The sequence below is a fragment of the Anoplolepis gracilipes genome, chromosome 9 (assembly GCF_047496725.1).
Source record: "Anoplolepis gracilipes chromosome 9, ASM4749672v1, whole genome shotgun sequence".
NCBI classification, from domain to species: Eukaryota; Metazoa; Arthropoda; class Insecta; order Hymenoptera; family Formicidae; genus Anoplolepis; species Anoplolepis gracilipes.
Window position 1 is genome coordinate 30,824 of NC_132978.1, and position 20,066 is coordinate 50,889.

Here is a 20,066-nt window from a genome sequence, read left to right on the forward strand (position 1 = left end):
AAGTCAACTGTGATTGGTCAACTCTTCCGACATCCGACTTACGACAGCTATTGTGGAATCACCCTTATAACTCAGAAATTATTGATGCCTCGACATTCTCGCTGAGGAAAAACCGTCTCCAAATGATCTCAAGAATCTGCCATTAGCAGGTTTTTCACCAATTACAGGACACCCTGTATAATATTGTGTGTGTGTGAGACTTGTCGTTTAAAATTATTTCTAAAAAAAAAGTAAATCAGAAATATAAAAGTTTGAGAAGTAATGCGTTAGGCTTTTGAAAAAACCGCCATAACAGGATCAGTAACATAAGCAATAATAGTACTACGGTAGACTGCAGCGGATGCGATCCATTTGGCATTACAAATGTCCGAATCATATCCGATTGACCAGTCAGAACAAAAAATGTCTTAATTTTGATTGGTCGATCGAACGATTGAGAATATTCATAAACGTCAGCGTGGAGCGCGTCAACGTACAAACAACAGTTGGCAGTAACGTTTCCGCGGACGGGAAATCGTGCGAACGACAGGACAGCCGAGAGCGACAGCACGAACGGCACGTTGCATAGAGAGTAATTCGGTACTCACTGACGGGGGACGAGGTCGAGACCGAGATCGACCAAGCGAATCTGTGTGTTGAGTGGATTTTGTGTTGTGCACAAGGTTGTGCGAGAAAAAAAGGTGTCACCGTAGGATTCGAAGGTACGTATACACACAATGATAACGATATACACGAAAATGCGTGAGGAAAAAAAAAAAACCGAGAGCGCGGGTCACGCGAGACGAGTCTCATAAATATTGTTGCCCGTCGATCGGGAACGAAAACCTTCGTCAGTTTGGCCGTAGCTGCTTCGCGTACTTGACTGTACTTGACTGTTGCCGATCTAGCGATAGTTGACCGACTACGAGATCCATCAGAATTTCAATCATGTTTCGCACAAAATGGTAACGTTTTTCCTCTCATTTTACAATCGCCCATAAATTTATCAATCGTTTAAAAACACGTTTGACATTTACATTCGCGTTTCGCTCGACATTTGACGTATGTAACTTAGAAAGACTAATTTCTTTTTTCAGCAAGGAACACGATCACTCGTCCTTTTACAAGTTCTTACAAATGGAGCACAACCATAAGAATCTAGACTGCTACTTCTTTTATTATTCTACGTGCAAAAAGGTGAGAAAAATTCTCTCGAGATCATCTTTTCTCGAACCAAACTGCATCCCTTCGTCGCTTCTTGTTTAACATTAATTCGGAAAAAAAAAAAAACTCGTGATACAATCTTTCCATATTGCGATCTGTCGAGCTCGCGAAGGTTAGGTCGGCCATTTTGATGCCATGTTGATATGATTTTTTCTTAATATATCGTAATTCAAATATATTTCAAATATATAAATCACATAAAATTTAATCACTTATTATTGAAACTAAATTCTCGACCGACGCTGATGACTTTTTACCCCTATGTTAAAATTTCATTTATTGCGTAAATATTTTGTCACATAATTTTTGAAAAACAATATTTACTACATTGCGTGTGGATGGCTGGATTTTGTCATCCTGTTTATTTTAGTTCAACGTTTATATACATTTTTTTTACTTTGATTTATATGTGATTTAGTTAACGATTCAATTATAATATAATATTTATAAATAAAATATAGTATTCATACATTTCTAACTCATGAATAAATAATTATAAGTAAGTAATAAACGAATGATTATATTTACGATACTTTATATATATTTGATAATCTATACTATCTTTTGATTAATCTCACTTGCAGTATTAATTACATAATTTGGCACTGCAAGTGTTTATTGTTGTTAGTTATAAATAGTATTTAAGCTCAACTATTATATTAATCAATTTTACATTTCATCATTTTTTTTTTTTTATTCTTACAGGGCGAATTTTGCCCATATAGACATGAACCATCTGCTCTAGGTTGTGAAACTACGTGCACATACTGGCAGCAAGGAAATTGTCTTAATGAGCACTGTAACTTTAGACACATGGAATTAAAGGTGATTATCTTTACTAAATAAACTTCTCACTCGATAAATTAATTTGTGATAGTTTATGTAAATGTGTCAATTTACATAACGCAAACTTACATGTTTACAGATTCATACATGTATTTCAATTTTATACGTGTAAAATAATGTTTTACCATATTCTACGGTCATAATGTTATTCATTTAACTCTGTTGTCACAAGAAAATTAATAAATCATTCAAGTTATTTATGCATGTGAATTATCACACAAATCTGATGTAAATTTTACACATACACAGTTTAAAAGATTGCAACTAAGATTTGACTTACAAGTAGAAATAAATTCTGATGTGTTATCTATTTCTAATTCTCTTAAAAATTCATTATTTGTAGAGTTACTCTTCCTACACAATCAAACTCAATTTTATCAGATATTGTCAAATCAGAATCAGATTTATCTGTTAAGTTCTGATAAGATTTTTTAAATACTCATATATATATATATATTTTTTATATAATTATTATTTATATGTTATCTTCTCTTTAAAATATAAATCTGTAGAATTTAATATATTAATATGTAGCTTTATTATTATTTTTTTATTATAGTTATTGAAATAAATAAGCAATGCTTGATTTAAAAAAATAGTTTACATATCATAGCGATATTTGTCATATCGCTATGCGATCATATCAGTCAAACTATTTCAAATATTAGAATTTTTAACAAGAAGAATTAAAAATTTTTTTTTTATTTGATTCTATTTTATTTATTTATTTATTTATTTTTATTTTTATTTTTTTTTTTTTTTTAGAAAAACCGCAAGTCAATTCCTTGTTATTGGGAGACACAACCTGGAGGATGTAGAAAGCCACATTGTCCATTTCTGCATGCAAGTCCACGCAATATTACTAACGATCCTATCAATCCTGTGAAGACCACAGAAGTAGCAACAAAATCTCCTAATCAAGAATGGCTCAACCGTCAAGGTAGATATTTTCATATTGTTATAAAATAAATTTTAAATAGTAATGAATAAAACTCATCCGTTTAGTTGCAACTTTGAGTTTGAAAATTTTGTTTAAAAAAAAGATACGTATAAATTATTTTATACATTTATTGTTTGTGGATTGTTTCTATTTTGATAAAGAAACAAAAATTATTTCATTCGACAAAAAAATTTTATTTATTAGATTTACTTATATCAATATCCTTTTAGTTTATTTAATACTATTGACAAATTGAACGCAGAAAAAATAATACCGCTTATTTCAAGTTAATTTTAGAATCATTTATATCCTATATTTTTAGCTTATATAAATGAAACATAAATATAAAAAAGATAAATATAAAAGATAAGGTTTTAATGTCATCCATTAATTCATTATTTTGTTATTAATATCATATGTATAGTAATTAACTATCATTGTATATATGGACAAATATTTTTACATTTTTTTCTATCATAAAGATGACCCCAAGTATGACGGCAGCAGTACTACCGAGTCGGACCAAGGTAGAGGAAACAGCGAGGCTGGTAGTTTTATCGGTAGTCCCGCCGTTGATCCTCTCATCGTCAAATTTGAAGAAGGTATGAGGCTTTACTAGCCCCCCCGTCCATCTTTCAACGTACATTATCTTACGTCAGCTACTCTCTCTCTACCGCCTAGCTTGCAAACAAATATGAATCTCCCGAATGCGCTCGGTATCCCGAAGAGCCTGACAATCCCTAACAATCCTAACAGTCTCAACATCCCTGGTAGCATCAGCGTCACAAATAATCTAAACGTCCCTCCGCCGACCAATTCGCAATCCTCTCCCTGTCATCACACGCTGTCGTATCCGCATCATCAACAAAATTTACACTCTCACTCCCCCGGGCAATCTCTGTCGTCATTGCAAAATCAACAGAACTCTCCGCTCCTCCAGCAATCGCCGTACACGTCGATTCATACGCAACAAACTCCACAACCTCAAACCTCCCGATTTCCTTTTCCGTTTCTCGGTATAACGTCGTATAGAAGATTTTAAAATCGACGAAAAACTGTATGTTGTGGTCTTTATCAAGACAAATGTATAATTTTCTTCGTCCGTCAACCAATAACAGAAAAATACTTTCGAAGAATTCATGATTATTTAAAACTTTCTAAGTTTTCAACGATTAAGTTATCTCGATTCTGTGCTATTGATTCTCTCATATATAGTATAGTTAAGATAATTTAAACGCATAAAAAAAAACGATGAATTACTACGAAAGTATCATTCTGCAGAATAATATGTATATATCTTTCTAACAGCGAAAGATACATAACAGAAAAATCTTGTGTCGATTTTAATATAATATTTAATTCACAACGTTAGGCAATATCATATACACAGAGTACATTCCCAATATTTAATCGACTTCCACGTTTGAACTTGTTTTATAAAATGGATCGATCTAATGAGATGCAACTAATGCAAAAAAAAAAAAAAAAAAACATTTATGCTATTATGACACATTATTATAAATTGCAAAGATGATATAATTTGATTAAAGATTTTATTACATTGGTTGCTCTTATTGCAACGATCATTTATGTTTGTGCGACTTACCATATACAAGCTTATTTATTCGTATGTTGTCATGGAACAGAGGTATATATAACATACAATATATCTACATAGATTGAATTCACATTTTTAAAGAATTGGCACTTATTGGTAATCATAATACGATGATCGAAGTACAATTGCCCAATCGTATTAATCGATCTTATTGATAAATCTAGAACTCGTGTTGCCACGAAAAATTTAGTAGTAAATATCGATTTTTACAGGGGCTGCTATATCTAAACTTTGCCTAAATTAGCCCTCTAACTGCCTATGGCTATCTTTCTCCGGCTGCAGTGCAATCGGGCTCGAATTACCAGAATGGTCTAACTTAAGAAAAATGAGGTTCAAGTGTCTTCGTCAATGCATCACATACTGTAAGATGATCGCGAAAGCGAGAACCGTGCTAGACGAAAAAGAAGATAGCTATGGGTCGTCGCTTTACCACATACACGCACACATATATGCACACAGACATACATACACGTACATACACATAAATTTTTTACATTCATAGAGATTTTGCTCTTAGTTGCGGAAAGCATTGCTAGCATTTCAATGTTAATCGGGTACTTGTAATACGACGAATGAGCTTTGCTCGTTTTAGGTTTGCGTCTTTGACGAGAGAGTGTTTTGCTAGCATCTAAAAAGTTTATTTTAAATATTGCTCCGCGCCCCTCCCCCTTCTTCCGGATGTGTGGATTTGCATTACATCCTTTGCATGGCCGATTGAAAAAATATTATATATATATATATATATATATATATATATATATATATATATATATGTAGTATATATTCGGATTAGCCGATATGTACATCTCATTAAAAGAAGAAGAAAAAAAAAAAGAATCCTACGCACCTTATTCTGTCGGCCATGTCTTGGGCTGAAATAAGTGCAATGGCGAATAATAGGAAATAATTGAAATATTTATATCCAAACCAATAAGCGCGCGAGCATGTATGCTTTCTTTGATGTCACGTACTTTACTATTATGCGTGAGATGCGTGATGTAGAAGGAAAAGAAAGAAAAGAGTAGCGAGAGAAAGAAAATGAGAGAGTGGAAGATAGAGAGAAAGAGGATTTGAAAAAAAAGAGAGAAAAAGAGAGAGAGAGAATGAATGAATGCTTGACTAGAGAAAGGGATAGAGAAGAGAAAAAGATTTATATAATGAAGTAATATTCGCGCGCGAATCCGTATTTAAAGATTTAGACAGATTCCAATCGCGTCCTTGTCTTGTGTTTTACGCGTGCACGAATAATAATGCCTTCATATGTTTTGGCTTCTCACGTGAATTTGAGAATTTCAGGACGGCGAAATGGAAATAAATATCGCGGAAGTGATATCGTGCTTCACATGAAACTCACACCGGACGATAATTACGTAAATTTTCGCAGGTCACGATAATCCCGATGTTGTATCTTTACAACACAAGGGCAATTGAGAGAAAAATGAATAAAAAGAAAATAATAAAGTATTTAGATTTAAAATGTAAGTCAAGCGTGATCTTTTAACGCTTTAAAGAGCACGTTTAACAATTCGGCTTAGAAGCTTGCTTTCTACGTGATAATGTTAAACGCCGATGTCGTTTATTATATATCGAATAAAAGAATACACGATCGCCAAGAGAATATTACATATTATACTGATTCACTTTTTACGAGTTTCCGAGTTGATAATAGGATATAATGAGCCTTAATTGAGACGTTGAAAACGAAAACTGAAGTGACACATTATGAAAAAATTCTAGTTAAATATCGATGATCGTAAAAGTTTCATACAATTTACACTTAATTTTTATTTTCAACATTAAACGTAAATCTCTTGTTTTCAGCGCCTCAATTTTTCTAATATCGCACGTCTGATCTTACGGGCTCGTTCGGGGTTAGAAAAAAATTAAAAGAAACTCTTACTCATAAAATAATTTATCAAATTATTAATCTTGCACCGATGGAAAAATATATAATCAAGGACAGTATATGTGTATATGTGTGTATGTATATATATATATACACATACACATATATAAAGTATGCGTGCGTACGTGCGTGCTTGTGTGTGCGTGTATGTGTGTGTGTGTGTGTGTGTGTGTGTGTGTGTGTGTGCGTGCGTGCGTGCGTGCGTGCGTGCGTGCGTGCGTGCGTGCGTGCGTGCGTGCGTGCGTGCGTGCGTGCGTGCGTGCGTGCGTGCGTGCGTGCGTGCGTGCGTGCGTGCGTGCGTGCGTGCGTGCGTGCGTGCGTGCGTGCGTGCGTGCGTGCGTGCGTGCGTGCGTGCGTGCGTGCGTGCGTGCGTGTGTATGTGTGTGTGTGTGTATGTGTGTGTGTGTGTGTAAGATATGCTGGGCTTTTACAATAATAATAAGTTACATCACAAAGAGGAGAGAAGAACGTAAGGGAATATCAATGAGAAATAACGTAAATTATTTAGAAAGACTATGCCGGTTTTTCTCGAGTTTCCGATAGCGAACTTTTTTTTCGAGTCAACGGTGCATGTGATAATTTGATAGACTAAATGACAAGAGGCAAAATATCCTATCGTTATAGAACACGCGGTGAAAAAAAAGAAAGAAATTATAAAATTTTATGAGGTAATTATTGAAATAATTGAATTAGGAGAGCGTATAATAGAAAGAAAGAGAAAGAGAGAGTGAGAGACTGAAAGGAGAAAGACCTCAAATTGATAGATTGAATGCATACACATTACGCGTATTTTTTCGTGAAATACGCGTTGCAAAATAACTTTTTTTACATAGCGATATATGTTTTACATGCATATATATTATATTTAAATATATATTATAGAATTATATATATAAATATATATATATATTTTTTTTTTTTTTTTTTTTTTTTTTTTTAATATGGTCGAGATTATTGTCGAAGAGCTGCATGGGTTTTTTTTTTAAATACTCGTTATTGAGTTTTACTCACGGTTTCTTCGCGCAAAATTTGCGCGTATATTTCAATCGATCGGCCAAAATTTTGTGCCTTTAACCGTACAGAATCGTCAGTTTGTTTTGTGTTCGCATAATGTCAGAGTCACGTTTTTTCTTGTGTACGAGATATTTTTTAACAGGCAAATTAAAATAAACGCTGATTAAGTGATTATCCAGATAGATCTGCACGGTAGATTTCCCATTTTAAAACGGGGAAACAAGATGCGCAGGTCGTTCAAGAAAGGAGCGAATTCGATCGAACTCGATCGCGATGTGTATCCGGGTTTATAAAATCTATGTGCAAAAAAAAAAAAAAAAAAAGATAAAACGTACAGGAATATAAAATATGGTTGCGCGCGTGAGTTTGGAAAGCAAAAGAATCTAGCAGCGAGAATATAATATGAAAAAATGTAAGGATGACTATATCAAAGAAGAGAGAGAGCGAGAGAGAGAGAGAGAGAGAGAGAGAGAGAAAGAAATGTATCTGATAAATAGTGTGCCTGTGTGTGTGCGTGTGCGCGTGCGCGCGCCTGCGTGCGTGCGTGTGTGTGCGTGTGCGTGTGCGTGTGCGCGCGCGCGAGCGAGCGAGTGAGTGAGTGAGTGAGTGAGTGAGTGTGCGTGCGTGCGTGCGTGCGTGCGTGCGTGCGTGCGTGCGTGCGTGCGTGCGTGCGTGCGTGTGTGTGTGCGCGTGTGTGTTTGTGTGTGCGTGAACAAATGATGCGAGAGATATACAAGTATGAAGAGTAAGGATCTGCAGCGGCAGGTCCTGCCACGCCCTTCGACGAAGGGCCTTTATCTGTGCGAATATTTAACATCTATCTCCACAATTATTAATTATATCGAAAGCCAAAAGCTATCGACAGGATCGAAGGATCCTGCAGGCCTACTCTGTAACTTCTAATACATGCATTACACGTATAACGCATTTTTTTTTATAGGTACTACAAGTCCTGTAACTCATGCATTGTAATAATAATGCATGACGTATTTAAAGTTGCCGAGTAGGCTTGCTTGGTCGCAATGGACGATGACACCGTGAGCTCGCCACGTGCCGATAAATTCTTTCTTCTGCTCGTTAGCGAGTCGCTAATAGTCGTCTACGTCGATCATTACGGTCTCATTGACTGTAAATTGATTATAAGCGAGCCACGGGTGATGCTCGTTGTCTCACTCGGATGCGACTTGTCAGAGGCGAGACAGGCGAGACAGGCGCGTCTCGCTTTCGTCGAGCGGTAAATCTTTAGCGGAGAGTGTGCGAGTCTCTCTCGGTTGCGATTAAATCGGTGATTTATACAGGATGTTTGGATATGGTCACTGATCGTATTGTAAATCTAGGAGAGACAGCGAGTATACGTGATGTGTTTTCTTTACATCGCCGGGGCCTGTGACTCGCTTTAACTTGTCTGCGTGTACGTATGTGCGAAAAAGCGCGTAAAGTGAAAGAGAAAAGATAAAGAGAGCGTGTGTGTGAGAGAGCACAGAGAATATTATATTATATACATATATATATATTATATACTATATATATGTTACACGAAAAAAGGAGGCGGTTGCGTACAACGCGATTCTCGCCCCTCGATCTTCGTTTTGTGTAAGATCATTGTTTACAGCGATTTGTTAATTTGATTTTTTGTCTGCATTTCCTCTCCTTGTGATTAGAGAGAGCGCAAAAAAGCGAAGTGATTATCATTATCATTGTATATGTATCTCGCGATTATTACGCCATCGACGCTCTTGCATTCGACAAGAAAGATCATTTGATTCAACGTTACTCTTTTCTTCAAGGATTATAAATTGTACGACGATCTGAATTGGAGAATCACGTGCAGACTCGTCGATGCGTGAGTAATCGCAAGACCAGCATAATATTAGAGCGAACCGACAATAGTTTTTCGATCGCTCTTCTCTTGTTTCCGATTATATATCTTTTTATCAATGTTTTTTTTTTTTTCTCTCTAACTTCCCTCGACTCGCGACCTCGAACCTTCTGTCGTTGAAATGCGTGCGAATCGAGTCGCGAGTGATTTTTCACGGCCGTACGCGCGACCGGAGCTCTGTTTCTCTAACGTTTTCTCTTGTTGTTTCATTTCTCTTTTAGTTTTTATTTTCTTTCTTACACATTTTGGCCTCGGTCGCGTGGCGATCATGCGACGAACTTGTTAAAGTAACAGTCGACGTAACGATTGGAGGATGTCAACGCGTCAACTGTCAATAAGTCGAGCCCGCGAACACGCCTCCTTGCGATCGGGATCACTCTCGTGGACGAGAAACAGACGTCCGCAGCGCGGACGAGGCTCTCGAGAGCTCGCCCAAAATTCCTGAAAACGGGATTGAGATCACGGTGATGATGAATGACATCCGCGATCGTTCCTACGTCGACTTGTTACTCGTTACTGGCTACGCAGAAACGCGCGTTCGTTTTCTGCTTCTCTTGTCTCGAACGCGAACTATAGAGAAATAACAAAACAAAAAAAAAAAGAAAAAAAAAGAAACGAAATAGCCTTTTTTTCTCAGCCAATCATGGCTGCGAATATGTGGAAGAGGAGAAAGATTGATTGATGCTAAAGAGTAAGCGATGCGCAATTTAACTATAACGAATTGATGTAAGCGAATGGAAAAATCAATACTTTTCATTGAGATGATATCTGGATTTCAATAAACTTGATACCTCGAAAACCATCCGGACAATTGACCCGGAGAGCGAGCATATGACCGGTAAATATTTATATATGGTGACAATTTTTTGACAAATGTCATGCCTAGCATTACCGGCGATGCTCTTCTCGATGGGGCTTCTTCTTTCACTTCTTTCCGATTCCATTAACCGTAATTTCATTCATCTTTCGATTATTTTGAAAGAAACTTTCGTTACTTTCGTTACTTTAAAAATTTATAATTTTTGCGATTACGACGAATCCAGTCAAGATTTCTCCGACTTGTTTCTTTTTTAGATTGACTATAAATCGAGAGAACTGTTAAATAAATTGTTATACAAGTAAGTATTGTGCTCGAAGTGCGAATTAAAGTGTGGTGACAATAAGAAGCATTTTCATTTTGCACAATTTCGAACCTGGCAGCGCAAAAGAGAAATCTGCGGAGAGAAACCAATTTTAAACTGATAGAGATAAGAAAGAAAAATCGCGTGAATTTCTTGAAAGAAATGTATGTATGACGGGGGAGAGAAAGAGAGAGAAATCGGATTTTTTCTTGGCTGTATTAAGAAATTTTTATTGTGTAGATAAAAAGCTCGATTAAATAATCAAGTATTGATCAAAAAATGTGTGAAAGGGAGGATATACATCAAAAGTTGAAATGACGAATTTGAAGTTAAGATCTAAAATCAAGAAACCAAAAAAAAAAAAATGATCAAAAAGAGAATCTGTTTAGAGATTAAAGGACAGGATTTCAAGAAGATATGAAAATTATCCTATCACAGAGCGCGTGCATGTGAAACACGATATAATGTACAATATAAAAAAGAGCATTAGAGCAAAATTATTGCGATTGACTGCGAGAAAAAATTCGAGAGAGAAAGAGAGAGACAAAATATATAAATTTTTTATCGTTGTAATTCTCAATATGAAGTAAGATTAAGTCCTTTCTGGTGACGGATGAGAAATTACCAAAACCGTAAACAGACAATTGAGTGTTTTATGATTTAAAGAGAAAGAGAGAGAGAGAGAGAGAGAGAGAGAGAGCGTGGGAGAGAGAGAGAGAGAGAGCGTGGGAGAGAGAGAGAGAGAGAGAGCGAGAGAGAGAAAGCTGATTATATTTAATATAAACGGCCATCAACACATAAGTGATGCCTTCTTCGAATAATCCAGACGATTATTTGATCCATCGTTCTTCGTATGTTTCTTCCAGAATCCGATAATGAAAGTGCACCATCACCGGTAAAATCGCAGCCCAAAGTGCCGTACTGCAAGACCTACGAACAAATGAGACTGGAAGAGATCCAGGCGGAAAGTGCAGCGTATTACTCGTACGAGGCTGGAAACAATGTCGGACTTTTCCGCAATCAAGCGGATATTGGCAAGACTAACAAGATGATCGGCGCTAACCGATGGGTAAATTCACCCAAGACGGAAGAACCGGTAAAGGAGCTGGATTTTAAGGTATTGAGCCTGGAGGAGATCCGGCGACGGAAGAAGGAAAGAGAGCTGGCCGCTAAAACTCCTCCGAGGAATGCCTCGTCGGAACCTTCGTTGCCGATCGAAACGACGACGACATGCTTAAAGAAGCGTTCGATCGACCAACGCGATGAGGAGTGCTCGGTTAGTCCGGCGAAGAAGCGCAGGATCAGCTCAGAGTTCGCCAAGAATAACGAATCCGCCAACAAGACGCCACCGATAAAATTGCGAAGGTCCCTGAAGAGCTCTATTGCAAAGGATACCGAGATGAAATCACACGACGGCAAAGACACGACCGGAATGATGGACGATCAGGGTAAAATATCGTGTCGCGAAAGGCTGGAGAACTATAACGAGGAGTCGACTAACATAAACAGGAGAAGCGAGGTGGAGGTCAGACTGTGCGACAGCAGTACAAACGAGGAGAAAACTCAAACCCAACCGGAACAAGCGACGGATGACAAGAAATCAGTCGCTACATACACGACGGAGGATATCATGAGTAGTATGCTATTGGCCGGTCGTTCGTACGCAAATCCCGAGGATGAATACCTGAGACTAGATACGTCGTCCGATGATATTATGAGAGATATCGAAGACTTGCTCAAGTAAAAAAAAAAAAAAAAAAACTGCTGCTTAAGCGACTTTAGACTTAGCCTCTCTATTTGTAAGTAGAGATATTCACTAACAATAAATATATAATATTATACTCTGCGCTCTTTTTTCAAGGTTTAAAAATGTCTTAAAAAATTGTATATAAAAATAACATCTATTCTTGTTTTAATATTTGAATAGATATAAATTAAAAAAGAAGGATTATATCGTTACGCTCTTCAGATAACTATTTAATAAATCGTTGATATTAAAGTTCCATTTTATGCTTTAATTTCAATAAATTATATTACATCCTAATTTTTATTATCCAAATTTAAAATTATGCATTTTTCAATATATACATAAGTATTTCTCTCATATCTTTAATCATATATCATTTAATCATATGATTTTTTAATCTTAATTATGAAATTTCCGTGAAAAATTAAAATAATAAATATGATATTTCAAACGTGCATTGTATAAACATCATTTACAATTAGAGGTGCATGAAAGTTAAATTAAAATGTAGTAATCGGACTGACAATGAGATAGAACGATATTTCGTTACATATTTCGGAATCAACGGATAATGAATTTTTTAAATAGACGCGTAATAATAAAAAAGAGTAAACTCTGTACTTTAAAGTTCTAATACATACTTACTTTAATCTCGATATCATATATGCCTTTGAAGTTAAGACTTTTGATTGACTCCTTTATTGACGTCATAAGTACCATATTGAATTATGATGTTAGAAATCGTATGAATTATTTTCTTGGAAAATACATCAGAATTGTGGAAATAAATCAGATTTTTTTAATTTGTCATCATTCGTGATAATATTGCATAAATTAGTAAAATATATCTTACAAAGATTATCTTTTTGATTCGTTAGATTACAATCAATAAATAACTGCAAATCATAATCAATTCTCATAAGGTCCGTTTTTGCCGGAAATAGGAGTGTAATGTAAATTACATACTTATTAATAAATTGTTAATTAAAAAAATTTATTATATAATAAAATTTATTAATCAAAAAAAGTTTCGATATATCTTATCGACCTATTGAATGCGAATGATAACGTACTAATAAAATATATTTAGTACAAAAAAAGTATTCACGATTTCTCATTTCATAATTTAATATAACTACAGCAAATGAAAGCCTTAAAGACTAAGGCTATACTGAATGTATCTATTATATATTATTATTTTTAAAGCCTGTAAACATTTTGCTTTTGTACCAAATTACGTGATAACTATAATAATGTTATAGTTATATAGAATATATATATATATATATATATATATATATATATATATATATATAGAATTATATACATGTATATAATGATATTATGTATACACTGTTGCAATTTTGTAATAAATGTCCGCTGGGCTTTAATTTTTAACTCTGATATTACTTCTTTTATTATTTAATAGTCTATTCCCTATCAACACACATGTTCAAAAGATGTTTATAAGAGATCCACAGGATATTAAAATATGTTTTTAACATTCTATGGATTTCTTAAAAACATCTTTTGAACATGTGTGCTGTTAGGGTTCATACATATATCAAAAAAGTATCATTTTTTACTAACTTAAGTAGAGAAAGAAACATGCACATTTTTTAATCATTTGTACACATTTTCATAATGTTGTTACTGATATTTATTAACTAAATGATTATAATCAAAGCACAACTTTGTCACATCAGGACTAATTTAAACTTACCCATAAGTATTTTTTTCACTCAGAAGTAATCCAGAGTTAATTGCGCCAGCAGATCTATATCGCAATAGATATTTTCTAGTGAGGATTTAGGAATTACAACGTGTCTTCGAATGTAAATTAATTATTAAGTCGAAATAAATATACAATTGTTACATTTGCAAGGTAAAACGATGGTATCTTTTTGCTTGCACACATTCCTCTTTTCTTTATTTCTTTTACAATTGGTTCAATTAATTAGTATTAATTTGGACGATAATACAGGAGGGATCGTTGATATCTTTGTTGATTATCGATTATGCTAAGAGGATCAACGAAATGGCATCGAGATACATATGAATTATCGGATCGAGATGAACACGTTCGGGAAGGAGTTGCGCTTGATCTCTAATAGGAAATCACACGATCGTTACTTATCTTGATCAACAATCGATATCCAGTATTACATATATGGTTGTTTTACTCTCTGCAATTAATATTTGATATAGCAAGGAATATATACGCTAGGATTCTCCGATTAGAAAACAAGCGTTGAGAGAACTCTCGATTAAATGTACACACTATTTATTTAGAATGCATAATCGTACGCTTAACATATCTGGCCTAAGGGAAATCACAATCGACATTTTCGGTCCTTCTTTTTCTTTTTCTTTCTTTCTCTCCCTCTCTGTCGAACCTTGCACCTTCAATATAAATTACGAATTGATTTTATCAAGTATATTTAGAGAATTGTAGAGACCACTGTGTGCGTGTCGTGTGCGTGCCCGCGTGTGCGTGTGTGTGCGTGTGTGTGCGTGTGTGTGCGTGTGTGTGTGCGTGTGTGTGTGTGTGTGTGTGTGTGTGTGTGTGTGTGTGTGTGTGTGTGTGTGTGTGTGTGTGTGTGTGCGTGCGTGCGTGCGCGCGCGTGCGTGTGTGTGTGTGTGTGTGTGTACACATATATATATATATATATATATATATATATATATATACACATGATGACTGGGTCGAACACTGACGGGATATTATTAAAGACCATCAGCCCTGGGCAAATTTTCGTGACGGCTAAGTGAGCGCGATGAGCGCGGACGTAATTGAAGAATAATGACATTATCGACCGTTTTGACTTAATTATACGAGTTATTTGAATCATGCGAATATTTTAACTCATCTAATTGTTGTTTCATTATAAAAGATGTATAGATCTTCTGTGTATATAGCTGTCTCTAAAATAACAAAATAAGCGTTTTATTGTATCTAATCATTATTTTATTATCAATAGTACAAAGATTTTCTTACCTACATTAAGAAAATTTTTGCATTGTCAGTAATTTTTTCGCGTCACGTTAAACCGCTAAACCCCGTAAGACTACCGGTCTTTAATAATATCTCGTCGATGATCGAGATATTCTTACGATGTATGTACACACAACAAACTCACGTTTATTATCTCCTGACTCTCTCTCTCTCTCTCTCTCTCTCTCTCTCTCTCTCTCTCTCTCTCTCTCTCTCTCTCTCTCTCTCTCTCTCTCTCTCTCTCTCTCTCTCTCTCTCTCTCTCTCTCTCTCTCTCTCTCTCTCTCTCTCTCTCTCTCTCTCTCTCTCTTGCTCTGTTTTACACGAGTATAAATAATAACATAATACCGACTTAGAAACTATTTTTATTTCCCTTCCTCTCGCCTACAAGAATTACATCTACGAAACGTTGCGAATAAAAACTGCGAGAATTCTCGAGAGCGAATTTCTCTCTTTTTTCCCTCTCCGATTTTCATGCTAATTATTATTACACGAGTTGCACATTGCCGATGATTCATTTTTTTTTTTCTTTTTCACCGCGTCTCATCTTGCCCGATTTTATTTCAAAGATATGGGAAGTATAATCGTATATGAATAAAATGAAACTGCATAATTATAAAAGTGTGCATATACGTGGATGTGATATTTTGGAAAATTTTCCAAAACATCTTGCCGATCATTAATACATTATATAAAAAAATTACCACGCGTTTACTGACATATGTCTTACAAAGATCGTGTGTGACTTACGAGTTATTGGATTTTAATAAAACGTCTCGAAATAAAGAGGAGAAATATCTTTTTGCGTGTGCATTATGATATTAACATTGTTAGTGAAAGTACGGAAAAGCAGCATTATTATTTGTCTATAAATAATAAAGGGACTTGATCGGGAAGATGTTAATCGTAAGTGTAAATATTAATTTTTAATACAGGATATTATGAATTTAATTTTAACGATGAATAAGATTCACACCATCATATACACAGAAATTAATTGATTCGCCTATTGTAACCCAATTATGTCACATTTGTATTGCAATTATACAATTACTACACCGATTTATCATCAATACATAAACAGATTCGATCAGAACCATTTAGTTAAAAATTTAATTCTTCGCCTTGACCGAATAGATAGAACGGATTCTATTGTGTCTCGGATGTTTTAAATATCAATGACTTCACGGACAATGTTGTTTCTTCGGGAAAAGTTTCTGTGTGTGAAATGATGTTCATGGCGCATTCATTGCCTTAGAGAAACGGAAGCAGCGGACGCGAACACGGACAAATCAAACTCGTTTCCATGAAAGCAGAGCTTTGGCTTAAACGAAACGCGCACGGGTGTGATAGTTCACTTTGATTTTTGACTACGAGACAGAGTCGCACGCACAAACAATCAACATCATAAAGTGCGGAGACTTTCACGATCACGCGTAACCGTTTGTGTCGTTCTTTTTCGATAACGTAAACTAGATAGACGAAGAAGCTCAAGTCTAAGGAGACGAGGTCGACGTCGAGGACCACCACGGTCACTGCAGCCTCGGTGACCAATATTGCGCCGCCATGTCGGGCGCCGGTTGACCTGGTACCGCGATCGGCACACTCACGCCAGGCGATATTAGACCTGCAAGAGAATCCATTGTGTGGCATTCTAATAAATTCATGGACATGGAATATTTTGCATGCAAAAAAATTATGTGCAAATTGCTAGTACTAGTTTTGGTAAAAAACTTTAGATTAGAGGCCCTAACTCCGATTATGATGACCTTGACATATGTTGTCAAGATCACTGCTCTAAGTAACGTTGTAAAGGTTTTAGCCGTCGCTCGCTGTGCATTAAAAAGTTATGAACAAAAAAAATTTCATAAATAGTTTTCTCACATCATGTATATTTAATGAAGTGTACTTTTAATGTATTTATTTATTTAAATGTAATATATTGAACGCGTGAGCGGGGGAGAGAATCCCCCCTCCCACGGATTCAATATATCACATTTAAATAAATAGACCCATTAAAAGTATATTTCATTATTATGTGTGAGATGTAAAAATTCATGTAGCATCTTCCGTTTACTTTCTAACATTGAAATTTAATTACTGAAATTTACAACTATAGTCACGTTGACGAGTGAAAATGAACTAAGAAAGATTCGTTAAGTATAATGTGTTTATATTCTAGCATGAATTATCACTTTACATTAGCAAGGACATATAAATAAACAGTGGCTTATAGAATATCAAGCATGAAGAAAGTCATCGACAAGAAAATAATATAGAATTAAAATTTTACATTCTATTTCTAGTATACATAGAAAGTACATGCTAGAAAAGAATGTGCAGGTGGGAGTGCACAGGGAGACAAAGCCCCGTCCTCCATGTCTTCCCACATAAATAAATATAGTAAAACTTGAGAGTGTGGAAACTATAAAGGACTGATAGTACTGCGTGGAAGTTTTAATGTAAAATCTTAATCCATGTCCGAAAAACATATTGAGAAATTTTCTTTCTTTCTTAATTTTTACCTTATTGGATATAGTTACAAATAACCAATTTCCCATATTCTGTTGGATCATTATATACAGTTTCACATGAGTTTTCAGTACATATAATATGCGAAAGATACCTATAACGTAAATAAACTGAAACTTTTCTGTTTATAATTTTTTAATAAATAATGAGCGACGGCTAAAATCTTTTGAACGTTACTCAGGGCAATGACAGTACAATGAGTATAAATGACAACATCGTCATAATCGAAAGACCTCTCCTCTAATCTAAAGTTTTACCCTAGTTTTCTATATAAAAATTTGTATACAATTTCATAGCTTATTTAACATATAATATATAAAGTTATTAATAAATGTTAGTAATGATGAATTGTTCTATCATATCATCTCATCATCAATAAGATAGATGTGTAATAACACACGAAATCAAACCACAAGTGGGTAATAGCAATGACAGTATAAATACATACACATTTGATTACACTTTTTTTATAATAAAAATAATAATTATTTTTTAAGACACGCAGAGTTTTGTACAACGTATTGTTCTGTCAACATAAATTGCACGTCACTCTACTAACACCTACAATCCATTAACTAGAAATAAGAAGCGCTCAGGCGGCTAATATAGACGATGCAGGCGAGTAGCTTTACGGACATCCCTAGATAGCATTTACTGATATAATGAGATGGGGAATTATCTCTCACGAGATCGTTCGATCGCGCGAACGGGAATACTTTGAGGGGCACCAAAGAAGGTGGGGGGAGGGGGGAGGGGGGAGGGGGGCAAGGGAAGACAGAAGCGTGTATAATCCATTACCGGCAGGCTCGATAGCGTGTTATCCATGGTAGCCGTAGTAGTAGTCCATCGGCTAGAGTGCAAGCAGCGAATGCAGTGAGTGCGGTAGACACTCACCGGTCGAGCTGGCGTTCTGATTGTACTGATTGAGACCCGCCGCGTGATAGGGCTGCGTGGGGCTGCAAGTGGGTCTGGCACCGTAGCCTAGATGAAGAGGCTCGTAGCTCGGCGGTCTCGCGACCCCGCACGAGTAACCGTTGTCTCGTTGCTGGAGGCACGCGCCGGGACTCGGTCCGACGGTCATGCCCACGGTCATGCCCATCGGACTCATACCACCCCCGGTGGACAGTGAGGACATGCTGCTCGTCGTATGCTGGTTCTGCTGACTGGCACCCGACATCGTGAAGCTTGGCATCGACGTCATTGGGCTGTAATATCAAAAAAAAAAAAAAAAATGACATGACGCGACACTATCATTTCCTCTTCTACTGTAAAATATGAAAGTCTTTCTTAGTTACGTATATTTTGATATCACTTTACTGAAATAATATCGCTATTAAGCAAGTACTTTGAGAATAAAAAATTAAAGTTTTGAGAAAAGGAATTTTATTATAAACAGAGCTTAAAGAAACAGTGCTTAAAGAGTAAATAATGGAATTCAATACAAATAAATCAAAATTTAAAACATAAGTTGACGAATGTCCTAAAAACCTCCATAAGAGACATTACGATAAATGAACGCGAAAATTTAATAAATTAACATCATTGACAAGATGTGAAAAATAAAATAAAAAAACGGATAACAAGTTAAAAGATATTTCTGTTCTTGACTCGAATTTTATTATTTCACAATAAATGATATAAATATTTAACTATTATATTATATCATATATCTCTATTACATAGATAAAGTAAAATAGTAAATTATAAAATTAGCCATCAAATATAAAAAAAGTAGGCAAAATGGTATTTGAAATAAATACGTATTTATTTTGACATTTTTCTAATTTTCTTTACTATATAATATATGAAGTAATATTTGAAATAATACAAAAGATTATGTATTTATTATATATTATACTTGAAAGAATCAATTTCAAGTGTGTGTGTGTGTGTGTGTGTGTGTGTGTGTGTGTGTGTACATATACACACACACACACACACACACATGACACGCGCGCGCGCGCGCGCACGCATATATATAAGGTAAAGAAAAAGTATGGAAACTCTGAAAAATCTCAAAAAATATAAGTTTTATAGAAAAATGTTTCAGACAAAAGTTGTATAGTTTCATAAGGGGACATAAAATGATGTCATTGATTTAACCTTGAATAGTCGTGTGAAGGTCACGTAAAGGTCACCTTTTTCTTAAATGGGATACCCTATTTTTAATTGCAGATTCTTGTAGCTTACCTCGAGCTTTCCAAAACAATATATAATAAAACATCTTTTGGTTAAAAATTTCCTGAGATATTTTACAATTTGTTAT

The 20,066-nt window shown here is 35.3% G+C and overlaps 2 protein-coding genes across 5 annotated transcripts in view; one reads left to right on the forward strand and one right to left on the reverse strand.

Moving 5' to 3' along the window:
• The first annotated feature begins 470 nt into the window (after positions 1-470).
• LOC140669739 (uncharacterized) lies at positions 471-12,401 on the forward strand. Of its 2 annotated transcripts, none has more exons than XM_072899805.1 (6): positions 471-701; positions 1,077-1,176; positions 1,909-2,028; positions 2,815-2,989; positions 3,472-3,591; positions 11,394-12,401. In XM_072899805.1, the coding sequence occupies exons 2-6, from the start codon at positions 1,117-1,119 to the stop codon at positions 12,269-12,271; spliced, it is 1,353 nt and encodes a 450-aa protein (XP_072755906.1). In that variant the 5' UTR covers positions 471-701; positions 1,077-1,116; the 3' UTR covers positions 12,272-12,401. The 2 variants fall into 2 exon arrangements, with proteins under 2 accessions (XP_072755906.1, XP_072755905.1); XM_072899804.1 differs by lacking the exon at positions 471-701 and adding an exon at positions 785-944 and having other exon boundaries at positions 11,394-12,399.
• Positions 12,402-15,147: 2,746 nt separating this feature from the next.
• Positions 15,148-20,066, reverse strand: part of LOC140669737 (paired box protein Pax-6) — an 87,702-nt gene continuing 82,783 nt past the window's right edge. For 2 of the 3 annotated variants that reach the window (XM_072899803.1, XM_072899802.1), the window contains exons 9-10: positions 18,695-19,005; positions 15,148-16,895 (exon numbers count right to left, since the gene is read on the reverse strand). In XM_072899803.1, coding sequence (XP_072755904.1) covers positions 16,801-16,895; positions 18,695-19,005 — 406 coding nt within the window. In that variant the 3' untranslated portion in view covers positions 15,148-16,800. Of the gene's footprint in view, positions 16,896-18,598; positions 19,006-20,066 lie in introns of all 3 variants that reach the window. The other variant, XR_012047396.1, reaches the window with a different exon arrangement.